The 21,562-nt window shown below is 37.4% G+C and overlaps 1 protein-coding gene across 1 annotated transcript in view; it reads left to right on the top strand.

Moving 5' to 3' along the window:
- The window catches only part of LOC145989153 (ras-related and estrogen-regulated growth inhibitor-like), a 200,339-nt gene that overhangs the window by 156,870 nt on the left and 21,907 nt on the right, over positions 1–21,562 (top strand). Inside the window, exon 4 of the mRNA XM_083124446.1 lies at positions 18,123–18,275. Within this exon, the coding sequence (XP_082980572.1) occupies positions 18,123–18,275 (153 nt within the window). The remainder of the gene's footprint in view (positions 1–18,122; positions 18,276–21,562) is intronic.

Raw genomic sequence — 21,562 nt, 5'->3', positions numbered from 1 at the left:
TTTGGCTTTGGTATTTACATAAAATTTCTTGGGGTCCAAATCAAAAACTCTATGCTTATCTTATGACAGGTTGTAAAGCCAATAGCCTACAAGTGGAAAAAAAGAATAAATATTCATTCACACTGACCTAGCACAAATGCCTGCACGGACATGCATGTCTAGAATGGCAATGACCTTGTTATGTATTAATTTTTGTATAACAGGCTGGGACAGATATAAGCCTGACCCGCTAAATATGAGTGGATTACAACAAACAAGCTAGATGTAACAAATATCATGCAAAATATTGTTCAATATACCAGAAATATGATATTAAAACAAACAGGCCTGTAAGTATGAGAAGCACTGTAACAACACATCTGTTTTTCTCAACCACTCTCACAATAGTGGCTGATGCAATTGTTTGCACGCAAAGCTTCATTACTCGGGAAGCAAAAATCAATACATAACAAGGTCATTGCCATTCTAGAGGGGCTCTGCATATAGATAAAAAAATTGAACCTGGTATCCAATTGAACTTAAACCTGAAGTAAATATGTGTGGGTAGGTATGGGTTTTTGCTTAATTTTAAGTGTAGTCAAAAAAATATCAATTTTTGACAAGTTTATGGACAAAAATCCGGCTGATGCAATTTTTGTAAGTATGGCCAAATCTGCTTGAGAGGGGGTTCATACTTTCCGAAGAGCATTTTCACAAAAATCTTGGATTAGACGGGGTTCCACACTTGAGCAAAAAGCTCATATGGGCATGTTGAGCTTGTTTTAAGTGTAGCCAAATCTGCTTGAGAAGAGTTCATACTTTCTCAGGAAATATTTGAGGGCATTTTTACAAAAATCTTGGATTAGGCAGGGTTCCACACTTGAGCAAAAAGCTCATATGGGCATGTTGAGCTTGTTTTAAGTGTAGCGAAATCTGCTTGAGAAGAGTTCATACTTTCTCGGGTTTATAATACAGTCAATCATACTACTTCTTGTCAAGAAACCAGTTCCTGAAATTTTCTTATGGAGGCATCGTAGCACCCAGCTGTTTGTTGTGGCTGGGGCACGAGTCATGTGACTCATGCTATCAAAGCTCAATCCTTCCCGAGAACTCAGAATCACCAGGCAAACTTAAGCGAATATTTTGTTATTTGGGTTGCATAAACAACAGGCTTTAAGACGTTACGAAATTCTACGTCCCGTGGCCCAGGTATTTTTTTCTAAGACTGTACATCTGGATGGCATACAAAGCGCAGAATAGTATGTTATTTGGGTTGCCTATACACAAGGCGCTTAGGGTTCAGACATCCATTTGTGTCAACTCTCTTTCAATAGAATCGTTACATACAGAAACGTATTGACTGATTAAATGAAATAGGTTATTTAAGTCGCATTTCTGTCAATTTTGGTTAATCGCGATGATGAGGATGAGTGATGATATGATGAAATTGAAGAGAATCTCTCAAAGAACACCCATACCCAGGTCGGGATTCGAACCTAGGACCCCTGACGTTGCAGCATGCTGTGCTCACCTCTCCACCACTGAGTTCGTTAGTACAGAAGTGTCCAAGCCTGTAAAACACAATAGGTTGTCTGCCATTTATATTAAGTCTGAGGTATACCGAGCAATTTCTGCTGGTCGACTGGCGATGAACGTGTCTGTTTACAAATTACTCGTTTCTTAATTTTAAATAGTGTTCTCGTATGGTTATTGCTGAATGAGCTTATATAAAAGTTTATCACGAAGATGGATAATGTGAAGATGTTAACTTATAACTTACGTTAACTAGGAAAACATTAAGGATGTTATTCAAGCACACAAAATACCACATTTTAATCTTACGATGTTTACTGAACTATAAAACTGGAAAACGTACACAAATCCTTGTTAAAGGCACGGCATAACTTCGATGAGGAACACTATTTGTTATTTCTTTAGCTACTTTGCAATCTGTTTACGTTCTGTACCTGAATTAACAGAGGTATCCACACACAACACCACGCTTATGTTGTATGTTCATATAAACGTTAATAATGTCACGATTCCCTTCCAGAGAACTCATAAATATTCTTGTAATGCTACAATTTATCAGATACTTTGCATGTCGACACTAAATTCCCGTGTTTCGAATCCTTGCGTGGACATGTGTGCTATTTGTAACTGTTCTCCATAAATTCCATCGCATAATATGTCATCCATCATGGTCGCGATTAGCCTAAAGTGGCAGGAATACGAAGTTACATAACAAAAAAATATATAAATGCATTGCAGATATATAATTGTGATGAATTCGTGGCTTGAGAATATATCTGTCTATTCCATGTAAAATTATAAGATAATGTTTAAGTCTGATCAATGTTGGAGACATCACAAGTGGTAATAATGAGAGTAATAGTTTATGAAGAATAGTTTCTTTCATTTATATATCAATAAAACATCATGAAATATTTATTTCAAGTGCTGGAAAATATTAAATATATTATGTTAATTGGAGACTTAAAAAACATGAACATTCGTCTCCATATTGTTGTAAGACTGCATGACGTGTGTAGTTTCAAGGTCAATAATGACAGTTGGAGTAAGGCCGTTTTTATATTTCACATTACTTCACAAACAAGGAAGTTAAAGTATTACAAAATTTATGAACAGTTTGAACTAGTATGGTATTCAATTCGTCTTTTATTTCCTCCATATGCAATAGACTGACTACTGCTTTTGATATATGTGGTGAAATATCTAGTATATGAACGCATATACCAAAGTCTCTATGCGATGAGGCCCGCTGAAGATATACTTAAGAAGGCTGTAGGTTTAGAATATAATTAAACAAAACATTAAAACTACTCTTGCAAATTTTCCATATTTGCTCTTAACACTGTTTTTCCCTTCTTGTCATTCACGAATGTCGTGTCTCATCTAGTAATATTAATTTGATAATATTTGAAATTGAACATAATTCTCAGGTCATTTGATCTATAAAACAACCATATTGTTACGGGAAGCAAATTAAAAGATCTACAGACCTTCACGTTGTATTTGTTTCTTGCAGAAGCATGTTGCATTTTCACAAATTAATGCTGAGACAGCTACAGTCAATCCCACACATGGTATATAAAAAGTCGTTTGCAGATGATGCAGCGATAGACGAACATGTTCCTCTCCACTGTCACTGTCACTGTCTCTTCGATCCATGTAAAAGTGTCCTCACCAATTTATCTTTGAGACCTGATTCTATCAACCTTGTAAGAATATCATTAAAGTTTTCAACATATGGCGATCTCTTTGAAACCACGTGCGATGCCATGATTATACCTACGTTCTCGTGTGCAATGTGGAACAGAGGCAGTCCTTGGGGTGACAAATACTGGTGGCTGAGTGTGGAGGCTAAATTGCGACCGAGAAAACCTACGGCATCTCTCTTGTATGCTACACGAATCATCACTTGGTCGACAGTATCCACTCCCCCTGCGTTCAAAGCCAAAACCTTTGTTCTGTTGTCCTGAAACATTTTGAACTGGGCTAAGAATTGGAAAGTTGCAAGTACCTTCAGACCAGAGTTCACGATGCGGTTTATGGTATCTACCTCACTGTAGTACTACTGTAGCGGTGGCTCAGTCGGTAACGCGTCTGACTACCATGCTAAAGGTCCCGGGTTCGATCCCCGGCCGGTTCAAATCCGGGAACTTTCTAAGGATAGAAGCGGCCCTAGCGTCCACCCAGCGTCGAATAACATGGGTACCTGGGGGAAACCCTGGGGGGTAAAGGCGGTCAGGGGCGTGATGCTGATCACTTCACCCCACTCACGACCGGGTCAAGAAAGTGTGGGGCGTTACCCCCACACCCCCTATACGCCTTCATGGCGTGGTGCTATGCACAGGGGGACACTTTACCTTAACATTTTACCTCTGTAGTACTCGGGAATTATCATGTATCGAACTAAAGACCCCTGATACAATGTATTTAGGATAAGGAAATATGCGATTGAGAACATGAATACTGCTTCCAAACCTTTCTTGTCAGGGAATTTGTTAACGCACATTTGTAATGCGAGGGATACCATAGTTATCACAGATGAAGAAAAAGCAGGAATGCCACCTTTGGCAAAAAGAAGATGTTGTACCAAACATTTGGCTGTCAGAAGAAACAAGAACATTCCAAAACTTGCCATCCACACAGGGATGCTGAATGGAAGAAAAAGACACATCCATTGTGGGATCCGATCTGCGCTTGGAACGATGAAAATGAAGTTATCAAAGTAAGAAATTGTGAGAAGTTGAAGATCTTGGAAACGGTCTAAGTTTAGGAAAGCTATTTTCTCTATTATATCCGCATACAAGTCGAATACCTCTCCAAAAGATCCACCCCAGGTTCCGTTTGGGAATTTAACATTCTCCAATCTATTTTCGTTCTTCTTAACATAAACAGGCGTGAAATTCATCTTCTCTATTATAGTGTGCAGCAAGAGCTCTGAAACGGGGTCCATGGAGACGTTTGGGCAGATACTCACCAGCAGAGGATATCGGTGGACGTTCCTAGTTTTCTCTTTCAAGGATGTTGAAGAATCCGAAAATGTTTCCTCAATTTCTTGAAAAGAGATATTATCCAAGCTGTTCCCTGAGAAGGGATTGTAAGACACAATTTTTTAACAAAGATTCCACTTTAAGTGTTCGGAACAGTTGTTCTCGTTTACCAATATTTCAACGTCAATGATTTTTTTCTTCCACAAGTCGTGCAATATAGGGACAAGTCGGCTCCTATTCTGAACGTTTTCCCTGATAAAAATTACAAATTTCCCCCTATTTATTATGCAAGTTGTTCTAAAAATTTCTAGCAAAAGTTGTTCTTTATTTTCTGTGAGTATCAAAATGCAACTGCTTCCTTCCATGTAGTTAGTAATGGGTACAGGATTGGCACTTTGTCTACAGCACCTGATAGTTTGAACGAGATGAAACTTTTGTTGCGAAAATGTTTTGTGAAGATAGCTCATGTCGAAATCCATATAGGAAGGAAATATAGTGACAATTGGACGTATTCTGTTTTCAAATACATGGAACAAATGTTTTGCATAGATACAAAGTAATTTCTATCCATTACGTTGTAATGAACTATTTGTTGGTGATGTACACGTGAAAAACACTGAAGCAAAAGCTGAATTGTAAATATAAATATGTGAAGACAAATCGACGATAACGTCATGATTGAAATTCTATGCAATGTATCAAGCTTGGTCAATAGATCTGAAAATATATAAAAAATAATAATTAATGATAATATAAAGCAATTTTATCTCTGTTTACATTCTTAAACAACTAATACCAGCATTAAAACAATTTATTTCAATTCTGATTGACTTATGATCCTTTGATTGATTGATTGATTTTCATTATTTTTTCATTGTTCTTGTGCCACTTTTGGCTAATTGCGAAGATGATGAAGATGAGTGATGATTAGGGCTCGGAAGTTGAAGACCTATGAATTGCCAAAAAAGACCTAAAAATATCAAAAAAAGGACCTAAAAACGGAAAAAAGGACATATAAATGTGATCCAAATTTATTAATAACTTCATTTTAATTACATATTTAATGAATAAAAAAGATACAAAATTGTGGTGGTATGGAACACACAGTGCGAAAAAAATGAAAGGTTCCAAACAAGAGAAAGTTGCCACTTACAGCGCAACTTTCCAGACAAGTTACGGTTAAAGGACCTTGTACCGTAGCTGCTTCACTAGTCCAAAAATGTTTTTCTCTCATTTCAGGGATGGTTCAAATATAATTCTTTCTTCTTTCTTTTTATTTCTTTACTGCAGAAAGGATGTTTAAGAGGTGATGGTGATAATCTGTTGATGATTCGAATTGAGAATGGGCAGTAAAAACGTAGTCCAAAGAAGGTGAAGTTGCAAAAAAATCCGTTAAGACCTAAAAAAGGCTAAAAAACTACCAATAAGCCAAAAAACGTCGAAAAAAGCAAAAAAGGACAAATAAAACCCACCTTTTTCTGGCCTACAATAACCCAAAGTGAACATATATTATGTTGGGCCTCATCTTCGGACACTAGGAAAAAAAGGATTTTTCCTCAACTTCCGAGTCCTAGTGATGATACGATGAAATTGATGAAGAGACACTCACAAACATCCATGGCCAGACCGGGATTTGAACCCGGGACCTCTGGCGTCTGTGCTTACCATTCTGCCAAGGAGGCCGGCTTATCATAATATTAACGCGAAAAGCAAGAAACGGGACACGTATCTGTCTCTCCTCAATATTCCAGACTTGCTGAGACATGAACGAGAACGAGTCAAAGATCTCTAAAGTCGACATGAGAACGAGACTCTTAGATCCCTAGAGACTTCGATATAAGAATTTTAAACAATACATCTAAATCAATCTTGCTTTAATATCGGACTTCATCAGGTATACCACACGGATTGCTACCTGATCAAAGATCAGTCTATTTGGGGTAATGGACATTTCCACTACTTTTTTAAAGATAATTTTTAAATTCTACATCATCGACAAATAACCCCTGCAATTTCCCACGTTCAAGTGCGTTCGTTTTTAGATAAAAAAATCGAGTTTCTAATTTTCGAGCCGAGCGTTGCGCGCAAGACACGCCTGCACCATGTTGTGACTTCGTCGTTCAGCTCGTCCTGTCGTCTGCACTTCGCGTTCGCTGCATTTGGTGTTAGGACGTGTCTGTGTTTGCTAAGAGATAATGGATTGGAAAAGATACGTAACTACTAGAACAGGAAATGGTCCTTACCACTAAGCCACTAAGCAAGCAGTAAGTCAGTGCTTTACCACAGTTTTCTCTGCTGAGTTAACATTACAAATAAGATTTTTTGTTGCCATGTGCCGAAATAAGTTTCCATCTTGTGAGTTACAAGATCAGAGTATCCCGAATTTAATAGCTGGCCAGTGTTGTGGATATCACAGTGGAAAATAAAGATTTCACCATTATGCGAGTACCAGATGCTCCAATATGATATTTCTCAATGTACCCATGAATGAAAAAAACAAAAACAGACGACTTGTTTGTGTGCGATTTACATGGTGAGCCACATGAATGATAAGCTACAAGAACAATGAAATATTGGTCTGTGAAAGCTATGTAAAAGTGCAAGTTACTAAAATTGCTGTTTTATTTGATTGCATTGTAGTGCATTACCATGGGCGTAGCCAGAAATATTTGTACGGAGGAAGGGGTTCAGGTTCTGATAAAAGTTAAAACATTAAAGATAATATAAATGGTTATGATTGTTATTGCACAACAATAACTATTATAAACTAATATAATAAAGGTTGTTATTTCTATAATAATTTTATTACATCCTTCCTTGGGCAGGCTGTTGTATTCGGTCCAACAGATGAGCGAATATGCAGCACAACTATTTATTTATTTATTTTATATTTCAAATACAGTTAGTGTACTGAAATGCAAAGTACTATATTTTGTTATTTACATTCACACGCATTGTTCAAGAAAAATAATTAAGTTAGGAGTAAATTTTGCTGTGTGACCTTTCACATAAGAAATCTAATTTTTGGAATTTTGAAAACTTGAACCACCTATTCCTTGGATTAAGTAATAAAAATATGGATCCTGCATTTTACACTCAACTTTTCGAGGTCGCACGTTTTTTACTTTAATTTTTCTGTCGGAATCATGGGCGTCGAAAGGAGGGGAGTCCCTTTCGTAATTGGCATAGTTCATTTCAAGTAGAAAAAAGAAAAAAAGCTTGTTATTTTTATTGTTAATAGGATAAATAAAGATAATTTAGTATTTGAACAGAATATAACGGCGATGGGAGAGGTCACAACATAAACCTTATGTGTAAAATTTCCCCCTACCTTTTGCAGCCTTTTCGCGAATGATGTATGCAAAAGTTCTTAACAAATACAATAACTGGGAATTTTAGTATACTGAGTGAAATGTGAACAAAAAATATATTAAATAACTTTGTACTAGATATTCACTTATGTTTATTTTTATTAGTATATAATATTTATTATTATAAAATAACGATTTTATTATTATCAATTTTTATTATTGTTATTATTTCTACTATTCAAGTTTTATCATTTCCCGAGCTCCAGCAAAAAATTCTGGCAACGCCCATGGTTGGAATAATATCTAACTGAAATGTATTTCTGTTATTATTATTTTACAAAAAAAAATAATATACTTTCTATTTTTTGTAACTTGAAATGAACGATGCGAACTTCTAGGAGCTGGTCAACGGACCGGTTCGAACCCCCGCCCTTCCCGGCGCTCATTTGCATTACATACATTTATTTTCAGCTACGCAAGAAAAAAGAAGAAAACGCTGGTTTATACCGCCGTGCAATAAGACGCTGACATTTTTCTTCAGGTAAACTTATTGCACTGCAGTAATACCAGCATTACTAATAATAACTGAAAATTAGGAATGATTGCTACTGAGAAAAATCTTTCAACAGAATAATATTAAATGATCTTGAATAAGCTGTCGATGAAAGTAAACACCATGTCAAATTTCCCTTGCAAAACTTTACTCGCTGCTTTCGCTCCTATCCCTGCTCCATCCAATACAGTTTTGCAAAATATGGAGCTACCGTGAATGCATCTTCACATGTTAGATTGCCGGAATTGTCTTCGTACAATGTCATAATCAAACCGTTAATTTCGAAAATCACAGAGAATCCTCGTCAATATTCAGCGTTACAAACACGAGGAGCAACGAACGCCTTCGTGCATGGATTTCTAGAGCGCAAAACAGACGACGGAGTTCACTGCCGAACCAGAACGTCATAACTGGAATATCCAATCAGAGGCCGTTCAGTTTTCGTGACGTACAGCATCAATTTGGCACACCAAGTAAGGCCAATTTCTCGCAAAATATTTTGAATTAACACAAACTATTGTGGAGGACGTTAATACAGTGCGTCCATTTCGATCTTCAGCCGAGAGATCGGGAGGAGCGTGGCGGGCGGTGCTGACGGAGATGCCGACATTTGCGGCCTGTAATGCCCACTTATTTTTATGGACATATGCAGACATTTATATAAATATTGCAAAAAACAAGCACTAACCTGTGTTATAACACGCAAAAGTTATTCTGTAATTCATCCAAGTTCTACTCTTATATACACAAATAAATACGCTTTAGAAACGATGTTAAGAGCCACATATAATAGAACATTTTAATCATAATTTTGACCAGTAACGTCCTGCTTAAGTTTATATCCTTGAAAGAGTTTTGTGGCGATAGGAATCGTTTGGAGGTTTCGAATGTGCAACACTGTATCAAGATTACGCTGCAGACGAAACCGTTAAAAGTGAATGTTTTTCGTGAGCTTCCTTGCAATCCGAAATCTCCGAGCTAGAGTATTTTTGTTTCTTCGCGACTAGATGAAGACAGAGCTGTGAATATAGTGGCGAGCAATGTAAACCAAGAGCGTGTTAATTTCGTACTGTGCGCAAGTGTTATTCTTGGTTACTTGCAATTACTTGTTTGTGTTATTGCAGTGTGTATGTGTGTTGTGTCAGTGAGACGATTGGAATGCCAGTCGCAAGGTTCACGTTAGAACAAAGAATTTTTATGTATGACACTCGTGTCGAGACGTGTGTAGGCAATTTGTACAGAAATTCCCAGGCGTTTCAACTCCGCACAGAGATACGGTTAGACATCTTGTCCTTAACTGGATCGTTAAATTCTAAAACACCTAAGCAAGAACGACGGATTTTAACCGAAGCAAAACTCGATGATATTGGTGCAGCGTCAGAACGTTCTCCAAACAAACCTCTACGCCGTATTTCAAAAGAGGTGGGCGTGTCAAAATCATCAGCCACTAAGCTACTAAAATTAAAACCGTAATCTTATAACACAGGTTAGTGCTCGTTTTGCAATATTTATATAAATGTCTGCATATGTCCATAAAAATAAGCGGGCATTACAGGCCGCAAATGTCGGCATCTCCGTCAGCGCCGCCCGCCACGCTTCTCCCGATCTCTCGGCTGAAGATCGAAATGGACGCACGGTATAAAATGAATGGCATTCAGTGATACAGTTAAAATCATATTTTTGGTTAGAGTGGAAATGTCCATTGAGAGCTTGTGTTTCGGGTTGATAGTGCCGAAACTAGGCGGCAAATAAAACAAACGTTGGCATTCATTGTTTGTCGCAATGACCTCTAAACGCTGTGAATGCGTGTGCGGTGATAAGCTGTATGTTTTTTTTATAATGTGTATTTCGAGATTAAATGCGAGCCTTTTGAGAAAATATTTTAGATGGGACGAAATTCACAGAGAGTGGTAAATTCTTCCAAATAGGATTCATCATATTTTCTTTTTTACTGTAGAGGCAGTTTGTTTCATATCTGTTGCGTTTATTTCCCCAGACGACATTAGTGTTACTGCGCAAGATGTTTCACTGAACGTAGTAAATACTATTTCAGATTTTTTTATTCCTGTTCCCAAAATTAAACATACACCAAACGGAGATTATATTTAACTGTATAACATACCTTATTCCAACCAAAATTGAAGATACACTCTTTTTGGTGTTCAAGGTCAAAAATCACATCGTGTGACTTATAATGAAATTTTCAATATTTTCATATGAGACTTTTCTTCACGAAACCTATGCTTTCGTAGCTTCAAAGCAAGCCCACTATGAAATCTACACCATAATTATGAGAAAAGTTATGTTTTTTTGTTCACCTTGTGAGCACAAATTTAACAATTCGTATGAAGTTGGCAACCCTCCTGTACGAACACTGTGTATCTCTGAGAGCTAAAAAAAATTACACATGTACGTTACTTCATATCCTCTACCATCCTACCAAATTTCATGATAATCTGAGATAGTCGGATTGAAAAGTTCATTTGTTTGTGATAATTTGGCATGGAATGACCCAATAACTGATCAGTCAAAGTTGCACAGTTTTAAACTCAAAGCAGAAAACGTTCTTGTATTTTAATTGCATTTCTGTTCTCTTCGTAGAAAATATATGTGATGTGTATCGTGAAAAGGGTTAGGTGGGAGAAGAGATAATGCGGTACCTTCGCCTCCTGTGTAAAAATATTATTAGAGCTAATATTCACAGACAAAGCGTGTTACGTCACAGGTTATCTCTGAAGCAAAGAGTTTTCCAGCAAATGAAGTAATGAATTAGAATGATGTATACCGCCGTCAGTTTATTTACTAGAAATATCATCTAGGCATATTTTTATTTCTATAACCTGCTTTGAATCCAAAAGGGAAGAAAATTATTATTTGCACTAAGAGCAAAGAAGATGTACAGTGTTCGGCTAATGCAAGTGTGTGTAACATGTAATTGTAATTGAGCTTCTTGTATTTTACATGTGAATGGTATTAAATAGAGAGTACATCTTACATTCATGATAATTTCATTTATTTTGAAAATAAATAAATTTTATATTCTCTGTACTTGACCTCAATTGAGTCTTGGCTCAGCAATACAGAGCATAAATTATAAACAACTTTCTTATTCTCTTTAATTACTATTGCAATTCTTGTACGTACCTCGAATATACAGAAATTACTTGTCTTCCGCCAAAGAGCAAATAAAGCATTATTACTCCTCTCATGTTGCAACAACTTCATTAAGTACATAACTTTCTACGTGCCATTTACAAGTCACATGTCAGGCCATGTTCTTATTACTACCTGGATAATAAATAATGAGTATAGAGCAATTCCTGCATTGTTACCTAGTTTCAGATAAATGTGTTTGATAGCTAAAATTCCCCTGTGATATTTAAGTACAGTTAAGTGAATCAACGGTTTTATCTAAATGCGAAGGCTTATTGTTATATTTTCCCACGAATTGCTGTCTTGCGTGTTCGTTACGCCATTTACGTACTGCGAACAAATACTTTTAGTACATGACGCTATTATCCTTGAAACGTTGTACAGGGTAGTAGTGTAAACGTATTGTTTCTAAGTAACACTTTGTAGGTATCCTCTTTTTTTATCAATTGAATATTAGTTTTTGACATATTTTGACAATTTTTTGTCGATGTTTTAGCGTTTAGCGATGTTTTAGTACAATTTTCAATGCACCACTTTTTTCCCCCACCTCACATTTGTAGGTATATCACGATCTCACGTGATATAACTTAACCTATTCATTTTTTTTTTGCTAAACAACACGAGAGCCTCTACGTGCTTTGACCTACTTTAAGTAGTAGGTGGAACCGTACGTTCTGGCTGGGTCCTTTGACCTACTTTTTATTTTACGACGTTTTACGGACTAAACTAACCTACAATGAGAGAAAAATGGACAGAAAAAGCTCTGGCATCACTTTTTAAGCTATTTTTTACCTCCTGCAAATTTTGCTCTTATGCTAACTCGTCCTTTGACCTACTTTTGAAATGACTTACGACATTTTCCTATACGTCTGCTGTCTCCTCTTACGGTAAGGTCCCTCAGTGTAATCTACTACGACCTTGCTCTCAGCGTAATCTTCCACGATGTGTTTTTTAAAACTCATGTGTGATCTTCTACAATGTGTGTGGCCCCCTGCTACGACCTAACGGGACACCTCTCTCCTACGATGTTTTTGGGCCCCCCTGCTACGATGTATGAATTCGTCATTAGTTGAAACTCCTGGAGCGAAAATTTTAATCGCACTCATATCGACCATACATTCCTAAATGTTGGCGCACACGTAGGGAGAGTGCGTATGGATGTATGCAGAGCTACGAACGAAGCATACATGAAAATTACTAAAAACCCTCCTCTCGAAAAACATACCTCAATGTACGCTCTTTCATTTTATATGCATATTAAACTGACTTTGTTCTTTCTTGTTACTCAAATTTTGTGGGAAACCCTAGAGTTTCACAGCTTCTATGTAAATACATGGAAATGGTAATTTATAAAACGTATCAACATATTTCACACGAACGTGACTAGAATAGTTATCTCATCATATAGATTTTCTTTTCTTTGTATTTTTTACTTCCTGGCCAGGTAGCCATCCAGAACGTTGATCTCCATAACCAACGAAAAGTAACTCGCCCTGATATCCTCTACCATTTTTGAAACTTTCTTTTTCAGTATTCTACGCCCGTCGAGCCACCGCACACACACACATATATACATAGTAAAAATCCTCGTTGTTGTAGACACATTGCACAGTTATTTGGATTTAACATGATACTGTAGGTTCAGTCTCGATTAGCCAACCTGAATGTTAATGAGGACTAAAAGTGGTAAACGTTGTAAGTGCCAAAAGCGAGTGTTGGGAAATCGCATCGTTCCGCACATCAGCCCTTAAGAACGTGCACACTGGTCACCTCTTTACATGCCCTTTGAACTACTTAGAGGGCTGCCAGCCACATTTCACGTTTACCACATTATAAAGCATGGCACATTTCACAGTTTAACGTGTAAAATGGTGTTTGAGTTATTGTGACACTTACAGCGTTTACCAATATTAGTCTTCAATTTGTTCTCAAAATAAATTTTGACTGACACGTACCTAAAAGTTAATAATATTATTGTTCATACGATATCTTGTAATCAACTATTCTTTCGTAGAAAGATTTTCAAAGTTTTTTTTTTTATTTCTTTATTTGAAGACACCGAGATCATAGCCAAATGTTTCGGTTTCTGGGACAGAAGAGTAAAACAAGCCACAGCCATTTCACGGGAAAGCAAGAATTTCAACAGGGACGAAGGACTCCAGCTAAGTCACGCATGGAACTCACTTCTTCGTAAAAGCACGGCCTCGATAACTTCAAACCGACCAATTTAAGTCGACCACAGTGGGAAAGTGGTTATCACAGCGCCTTACGACACCAAGGGTCTTGAGTTCGAAACCAGGACTGTGTTGTGTGCCTCATTGTCGCGATTGGACAAACAGGGCAAAAAAGATTACATAAAAGAATCTAATACAATCAACTCCAAAGCATTCGGATCTTCTCAACTGTTCCATCGCGGTCGGGTGGTCTGAGACGTCAACCTTCGGGATCGGACTGAGGAATATGCTCAAGCTGGAGTCATCTACTGGAACCGTGTAACATTTATCCTTCCACTCGATGCACCGATTCTGGAAGGAACGCATTGTCGCTCGACCTCTCCCATGCCAAGGGAGAAACGCCTCTGGGAATATCTCGGCAGAGCCCCTCGGTTTAACTCGCTCGACTGCCTCACGTATTACTCCTCGATTCCCCTTCTCAGAAATGGGATCTACTTCTAAGAGGGATGATCAAAAAAGAAGAATACAAAGCCTGTAAAGTCCAGTAGGTATTTATTAGTCGAAGACAAAGGAACTCACCTGAGAGGATACTTCATACCCTACTTCTCAGCATATTCTCCTCCCCGGATCAGTCATCTATCCCAGCGCTTCACGAGGTGTATAATACCTGTCTCATAGAACTCAGAGTTATGTTGTCGGAGCCTAACACGTGTATTGTGAGCCGTGTGGGGAGTCGCATTGTCATGAAGCAGAACGACTCCTGTTGTGAAAAGTCTGGGCCTCTTTCCCGAATCGCTGTTGGTAGGCGCAGCAATGACGCCGGGTAGACACGAATGATGTTGTGCACCAGGAAGCAAGGGTTGGCTCCGACAGAAGGAACCCGAGTTCTATGAGACATGCATCATGCGCCTCGTGAAGCGCTGGAATAGATGCCCGAACCTAGGAGGAGACTATGTTGAGAAGTAGTGTAGGAAGTATCCTTTCATGTGAGTCCATTTGTATTCGTCTAATAAATACCTACTGGACTTTACAGGCTTTGAATTATTTTTTTCTTATCATCCCTCGTGCATAACGAGAAGACACAGATTTTGTTCGTCTACACCTCCACCGCGAACAAGTAGCTTCGGCCATCTTTCGTACAGTTCGACAGCTGAATTTAACATGAATGATGTCTCCAGATCAAAACTACGATTGAGTATGATTCTTCTACTATTTGGAATGCTCTCAGGGAGGGCAAACTTGGAAATCTCCAATTCTCTGCGGGCTCGTCTGTTGAAAATTACCTCAAGATGGCAATTCGACATCTTTGATTGGATATTCCTACTTCTGAAATTGCAAATTAATTGCGATCACGCAGATACCCAGTGATAGCGACTAGGCGTCTCATAGATAGGACGCAGATTACCTCTTCGAGGACTTCTTCATCTACAGGACCCCAGGCCAGTAGTCGTAAATTTCTTCCCCTTGTGTACGTTACTATCAAACGTCACGGGGTTTGACGTAACAAGGACTCTCCACGCATTACGGATATCTTCCGTCTCGATACAGTGCTCCATTTTCGGGTCACTATGGAAAACTTCGACAGCAGCAGATTCTACAATGCCACATATGTCAACGTTTTAAACAGGGGCAATATTCCTACAATGACCGATCAGGTTGCGACAAATTACGACGGCACGTCAGAGGTGAGGGTTGCCTGCACGCAATCACGTCATGAGAACATCCAAAAACACTTCTTCAACATCAAAATTACAAAAATTTCAAATTCGTACCCAGTAACGCGGAAAGCGCTAATTTGTTGATTACTGAGGAGGACAACTAAACTCGAAAGGGATTATATTTATGTTGAACACTCTAAATTTAGCCAATAAAATAAAATATTCAAATGAGGAAATTCTTGTCAGTCACTAAATTATTCAGCCTTTGACCTCAAATTCAAATTTAGCACATATGTATCTGGTGAATTTTACATATTTTGTCTCAACCCACTTTCATGCCTTTCAAATCAGTTTATTGTAATTTCCGAATTATGAAGTAACCCAAATACCTAACCTTTCCTTAGATATTTGCTATCTCAATTGCAAATGCGAAATAACAAGAGGTACATTGGCAGAACACACAAAGTTTTCCCTTCTGTAAGAAAACACATCAAAATTAATACATGAGACATGCATATGCCATACCAATTCTAATGAGCATATTCAGAATGAAATAGAACTCACGAAATTAATTAAGTCATTTATTTATATGAGATCTTACATCTCTAACAGATCATCAATTGGAGCAGATTATTTATTCATATGCTCACAGCTCGTTGCTTGTTGTAGCACGACCAGCTGATTTAAGACTAAGTATTTCCACCATATGACAGATTAGGCAACATTGCCTCAATTGTGGATAAATCACGTCAAGCTAATATTATTAATTAAGATAATGTTTGAACAGACGATTCAGAACAATTGCACTTCCTTTACGAACCGTGCAAAATATTCACTATTCTGTCTTTTTCACGAACTACATGCCCATAAAAGGACATGTGACCTTCAAATGTTTTGACGTATTAAAGTACAATTTGTCAAAGATTCCTACTCAAATCTAAATTATAGGGGTATGCACCTATTCAAAGTTCCTTCTGATAATTTTAATCAGTTTATGTTCCAATTATTTGAGAGAACTCAAATATTCATTGTAATGGCACCACCCGCCATTTGCCGCAGACCACGAGATTCGGAATGATCATTATTCGATCTATTTTCACCACTCGAAACGCACGCAAGCATGCTTTGATCCGAAACGTACTTTAGGCAGTTCTACCTATAATGTAAATTAACATGAGCTCATGAAAGATAAATATAACTGCAACGGCTTACCTCCTGAAGCGGTGGGATCCAGTGATGCATTCACTCACCCTACCGTTTTTCATGAATGTGTATCCTTATACCAATTCACTTTCACTAATAGCCCGATCCATCGGTTGATCTCCTATTGTTCCAAAAAGCAATGTATTACTTCGATGTCGGCCACTTATTCTGTGAAAGTCAACCTGTGAGGATTCTTTTCCTCTTGGTTCAGCATCGAACCTGCTCAGAATTCCACCATTCTTTCTTCCTTACTTCCCTCCAAGTTTTTTACCACTCCTTTTTACATCACGTTTTTCCGCGTGACAAAGAAATTTTTCTGAACATAATATTGAGTACTAATATATATATATGTATGTATTAATGATCTTATTGTAATAAAACTTAAATAGTCATAGTTATATTATTTATGCAAAATAATGGAGAATAACATGCTGTATAAACTAATTTTTAAAGTTAAGTGTACAAATTGCAAGACCCCGTAAAATCGCTGTCAGCCCGAAATGTCCCTGTGCAAAAGGCGATATCAAACTTTTCGCGGTAATTATTGTTAAAATGAAAGATATTATAACCTAACATCAAAAAGTGCTACAGAAAGCTTAAATATGTATCATAATGTACTTTATCATATAAACGATATCTATTCGTGACGTAACCCGAGAATTTATAGCTTAATTCCTAAAATTTCCGTTTGGGGCCTTCCAACATTAATTTTTTCATATTAACGTAAGCAGTGATTATTTTTAACAGCACTTACATTCCAATTATCGTGAATTCTCTCAATTACTTGCACGGCTTGTACATGGACATGTTCAAATCACCTTTAATCATCCATCATGTGTCTATATACAGTAAATTAAACCGGCCATATGGCAATATCTGTCATAAAATGCTCTGAGAGAAATGCTGTAGTCCACTACCCCTACCGAGCCCCGGACCGTCAAGCCAAATGTGCCAATTGTTGAGGACCGCATACAGCACACTAACGGGGTTGTCCCCTGTTTCGACGCTTGACGTCGCTGCGGCAGAATCAGACAACAGCCTTGGAAAGACGAGCACTGACTCCTGCTGATCTCACTACTACTCCGTCACAAGGGACCAAGGGATTTACTCTTCTCCGCACAACACCTGATCCAGATGGAAAGCTTCGGATTTTTCAAGAGATTCTCTCGGCCCTTTGAACTTCTGTGTTCTTGGTTTGTGTTGTCCTGTGTTGAGCTAACTAGAATTAGGTTAAGTTTAAGCACTCCGATGTTTCTCCCCATATGACAGTTGCAGGGGTTCCATATATGCCTGAGAGGAAACTTAGTTCTTATCGTTCCAGTAATAAAGTTAAAGTTAAAAATCTACATTGCTGCTTGGAAATAAACGCCCTGACAAAAAAAAAGAAACATTTCCTGTTATTGAGAGTAATGTATGCACTTGAACGTTGAACGCTAACATTGGATTAACCTCGATGATAACCCGAGAACATCTGTTCGTATTTTTTCTTGTTATTGAAATGTTTTATCATGAATTTTCCTGTTATAACCTAACTCAGATACACAGCTGAGAGATGTGTCTGCCTCTTGCAGGAAACTGTGCTGGACGTGCCAGTAGTCCTTGTGGGCAACAAGAGCGACCAATGGGGAGACAGGATGGTGAGCCTCGAAGAAGGGCAGCGCAGAAGCAGAGAGATCGGGTGCACCTCTTTCCACGAGATTTCCGTTCGTGAGAGCATCGACGAAGTAAGTATCAATACTTAGGAAACAGTAATTAATTATAGTGTTAAATTATTGTTCATTTGTTACTTTTTGTTTTAATCGGAAAATCTGAAAAATGCATCTTATTCAACGATGTTGTTCCCCTCCGTCAATCTCTCGTCTTTCCACGTCCGTTCATATCAACTATGGGCATGTAAAAACAAAGAAAATAATTTGATTAACCTTTTCACCTATTGATCCCGTCTCCGGAACTTTTGGAGTAATTGTGCAACTCTCACATGCGACACAGGATGTCATTGTGTGCGACGTTGGTTAAAATAATTTGCAATGGCACATAAACTTCTCTCCCCAGACAGCAGTACGATCTCCATGCGTTCCTCACGCGTTAGGAGCATCCTGGCACTGTTTCTTCACACCTGGAAAGTGAGACATTTGTTACAATCACGTACCCTTAACTTTTCTACTGGTTAAACATAACCAGAAAAAATACTTTTACCATTGCATTTCTCTTGAAATTCTAGCCTGATTTGATGTATTGCATCATCCCATTTCCATTTAAATATTTTTAATTTATTTCAAAGCGGCGGCCACCAATATGGCGGACGTCCGCTAGGATGAAAGCAATATGGCATTGGGTCTAACCTGTTTCTATCATGACCATTTATGCCCGGCATAGCTCCTTTAAATTTAAATTGAATCACCCAGTAGATATGAATATCTAAAATTTTCTGAAACTGAAAACGTAGAAAAATTTAGTTTATTAAAATATAATCTACTTGTATTAGTATCTTTGCTTAATAATGGCGTAAAATAATTTCTTACTCTGATGCGATGTCTAAAAATTTACGAATAAGTTAAGAATGTGTAGAGTGGCTTTGGACGCGTGGTGTGTAAATGTTGTCTGGGGCTGTGGGTGGCCACTGAACACGGATCGACGGCCCAACGCCGCGACACGAGCCAGTCCCATGATGGATATCATAATTAACATAAGTCGGATATTTGTGGAATGTGGATGTAGTGGTAACATCGTCGCCTTCTAATAAAGGGGTCCTGGGGTAAAGGCACATTGCACAGTGTTACAGATCCCACTATAAACTGTAGGTCCAGTTCCGATTAGCCTATTTGTGCATAAGGTAGACTTAAAAACACAGTTCTACTCTTTGTGGAATATTTTAGTACGACGTTGAAGAAATTATTGCTGGTCTTGTGGGGTGTGCGCGATAGGCAATTTCCAGGAATTATTTTAAAACGTTTTCGTATGCATCACACTAAAATGTTTGACACAATCGAGTTGTACAATGTTAAAATACGAAGGGCGATCCAAAAGTTCGTAGCACGATGTTTAAGAAACGAATTTAGAAAAAAATAAGATTAATGTTTTCATCAAGTTCTTTAACTTTCAAATAAGCATTCGCTGTTGTTCAGGGTAAATAGAGATACAGATACTACAGAAAACAGCAGAAAAGTTGCACAACATTAAAAGTTTGATTATCTCTGCCAAACAATGGTTAACACTAAGCTCAGTTTCATCACCTCGGTGAAATATGTGCAGAAGTATCTGGCCAAAAGAAAAAAAAGATGGGTTCGGCAAGTTAGAGATTTGTGAATAACATCCACGAGACAATTGGATAAGAGACATCATAATTTTCCCCACATGAAGAGGAGAGGAAATTTAGACAAGGTCTGATATACCATTGAGACAAATAGCGTGAATTTCGACCACACATGTCTATATCATCTACAGTTTTGCAGGTGACAAATAACGTAGAGGTGTAGAGGTAAAAGGTAATGTTCCCCGTGCATATAGCACCGTGCCATGAAGGCGCATTTTAAGGATCTCTTCCATTTTGGAGGTGATGTGATCCGCACCACCCTCCGGTCGCCTCCACCCCCCAGGTGTCCATTGATTTGAGGCTATGTGAGCTGCTGAGCTGCATAATTCTCTACATTCTAGTAATGTCACGAACAATTGTGACATACAAAAACGCTAAAGTTGCCAAATCTGTTAAATGAAGTCCGATAAAAAATACAAACTCAGTAACTCAAAAGCTTTTTCAAGTGTTCAGTTCAGGAGTTCGTCAGAATTATTCATAGATGCTTGTAACTAGTACCTTTTAAAATTTATAAAATAATTGCAAAAGAAGAAAGTGTTTTCTTGTCTTACATCTCATGACTTTGCATTTACTAAGATTAATTTTCATTCCATTGTTTTTATATCACTGAATATAATTTTGTAACTTTAAGTAGCCAGATCCACTTTTCATTTCCCTAAAAACTTTTAAATCGTCAGCATATAAAAGACAACTTGAGTCAGGATATCGTTAACAAAAGTAGCAAATAAAATTGCTTCAAGAGGAGATAATTGTGGTATTCCACAACTTATTTTTAATTTCTCAGAGCTAATTTGTCTAATTTTTACTCTAAAAGTTCTATTCAGTAAATAATTTATCAATGGATTTAGAAAATCTGGCCGATATTTCAAGAATATCCAGGTTATATAATAATAATAATTTATGTTTAATGTTAGAAATAATAACTATAGAGAGTTTGGAAATGCCTGTAGTATGTCTTCCAGAACTCCAAATTTACGGTTAAATTTTCCACCCATTCACTTCTAAATTCGACCTTATTTCAAAAATAAATAATTTTGAAACTATCTTGTTATATCACCTCAATCATCCCATCATTTTCTAAATTTAATATTTGAGCCTTCGTCGAGAATGCAGTTTTCAGAAATATTCACTGTTTTCAAAATGCGGAACAGTTATTCAAAATTCCACTCTTCCTACATTTCTGGTAAAGGAGCAATATACTCAAAACATAAATAATACTTTACGTTGCTTCAGAAAGGAACCGATATAGATTTTCGATATTCCTCAATAAACTTATGCTAATAATAAAATAAATAATTGAATATATATTTGCTCTGTGGTAATGGATACGTTATTTTTGGTACTAACGGAAAACTGTTATATCGATATTCATTGCTTACAGATTTTGAACAATCGATTAGTGAAGTAAATTCATATTGCAACATAGTAGTTTGTGAGAATACTACCTGAAAATCATCATCTTCATCTCCAACACAAAATAGCTACATCAAGTAATTTAGGATATTTACGAAGGTGAACGAAGATTTGACGTGAGGTTGAATGTGGTAATTTACTCCCTGATTGCGTAGGCGTTGATTTAAATGGATATTGATTACTCACCTGTTATAATTTGATTCACATAGATGGAATATTTTTTTCCACAGCAAAGTAGTACCACGTATGCTTTTAGTTTAATATTTTTTCCCTTGTATCCTAGTA

The sequence above is a fragment of the Lepisma saccharinum genome, chromosome 6 (genome assembly GCF_977018435.1).
Source record: "Lepisma saccharinum chromosome 6, izLepSacc3.1, whole genome shotgun sequence".
Taxonomy (NCBI): Eukaryota; Metazoa; Arthropoda; class Insecta; order Zygentoma; family Lepismatidae; genus Lepisma; species Lepisma saccharinum.
This window is presented reverse-complemented; position numbering and strand designations above follow the sequence as displayed.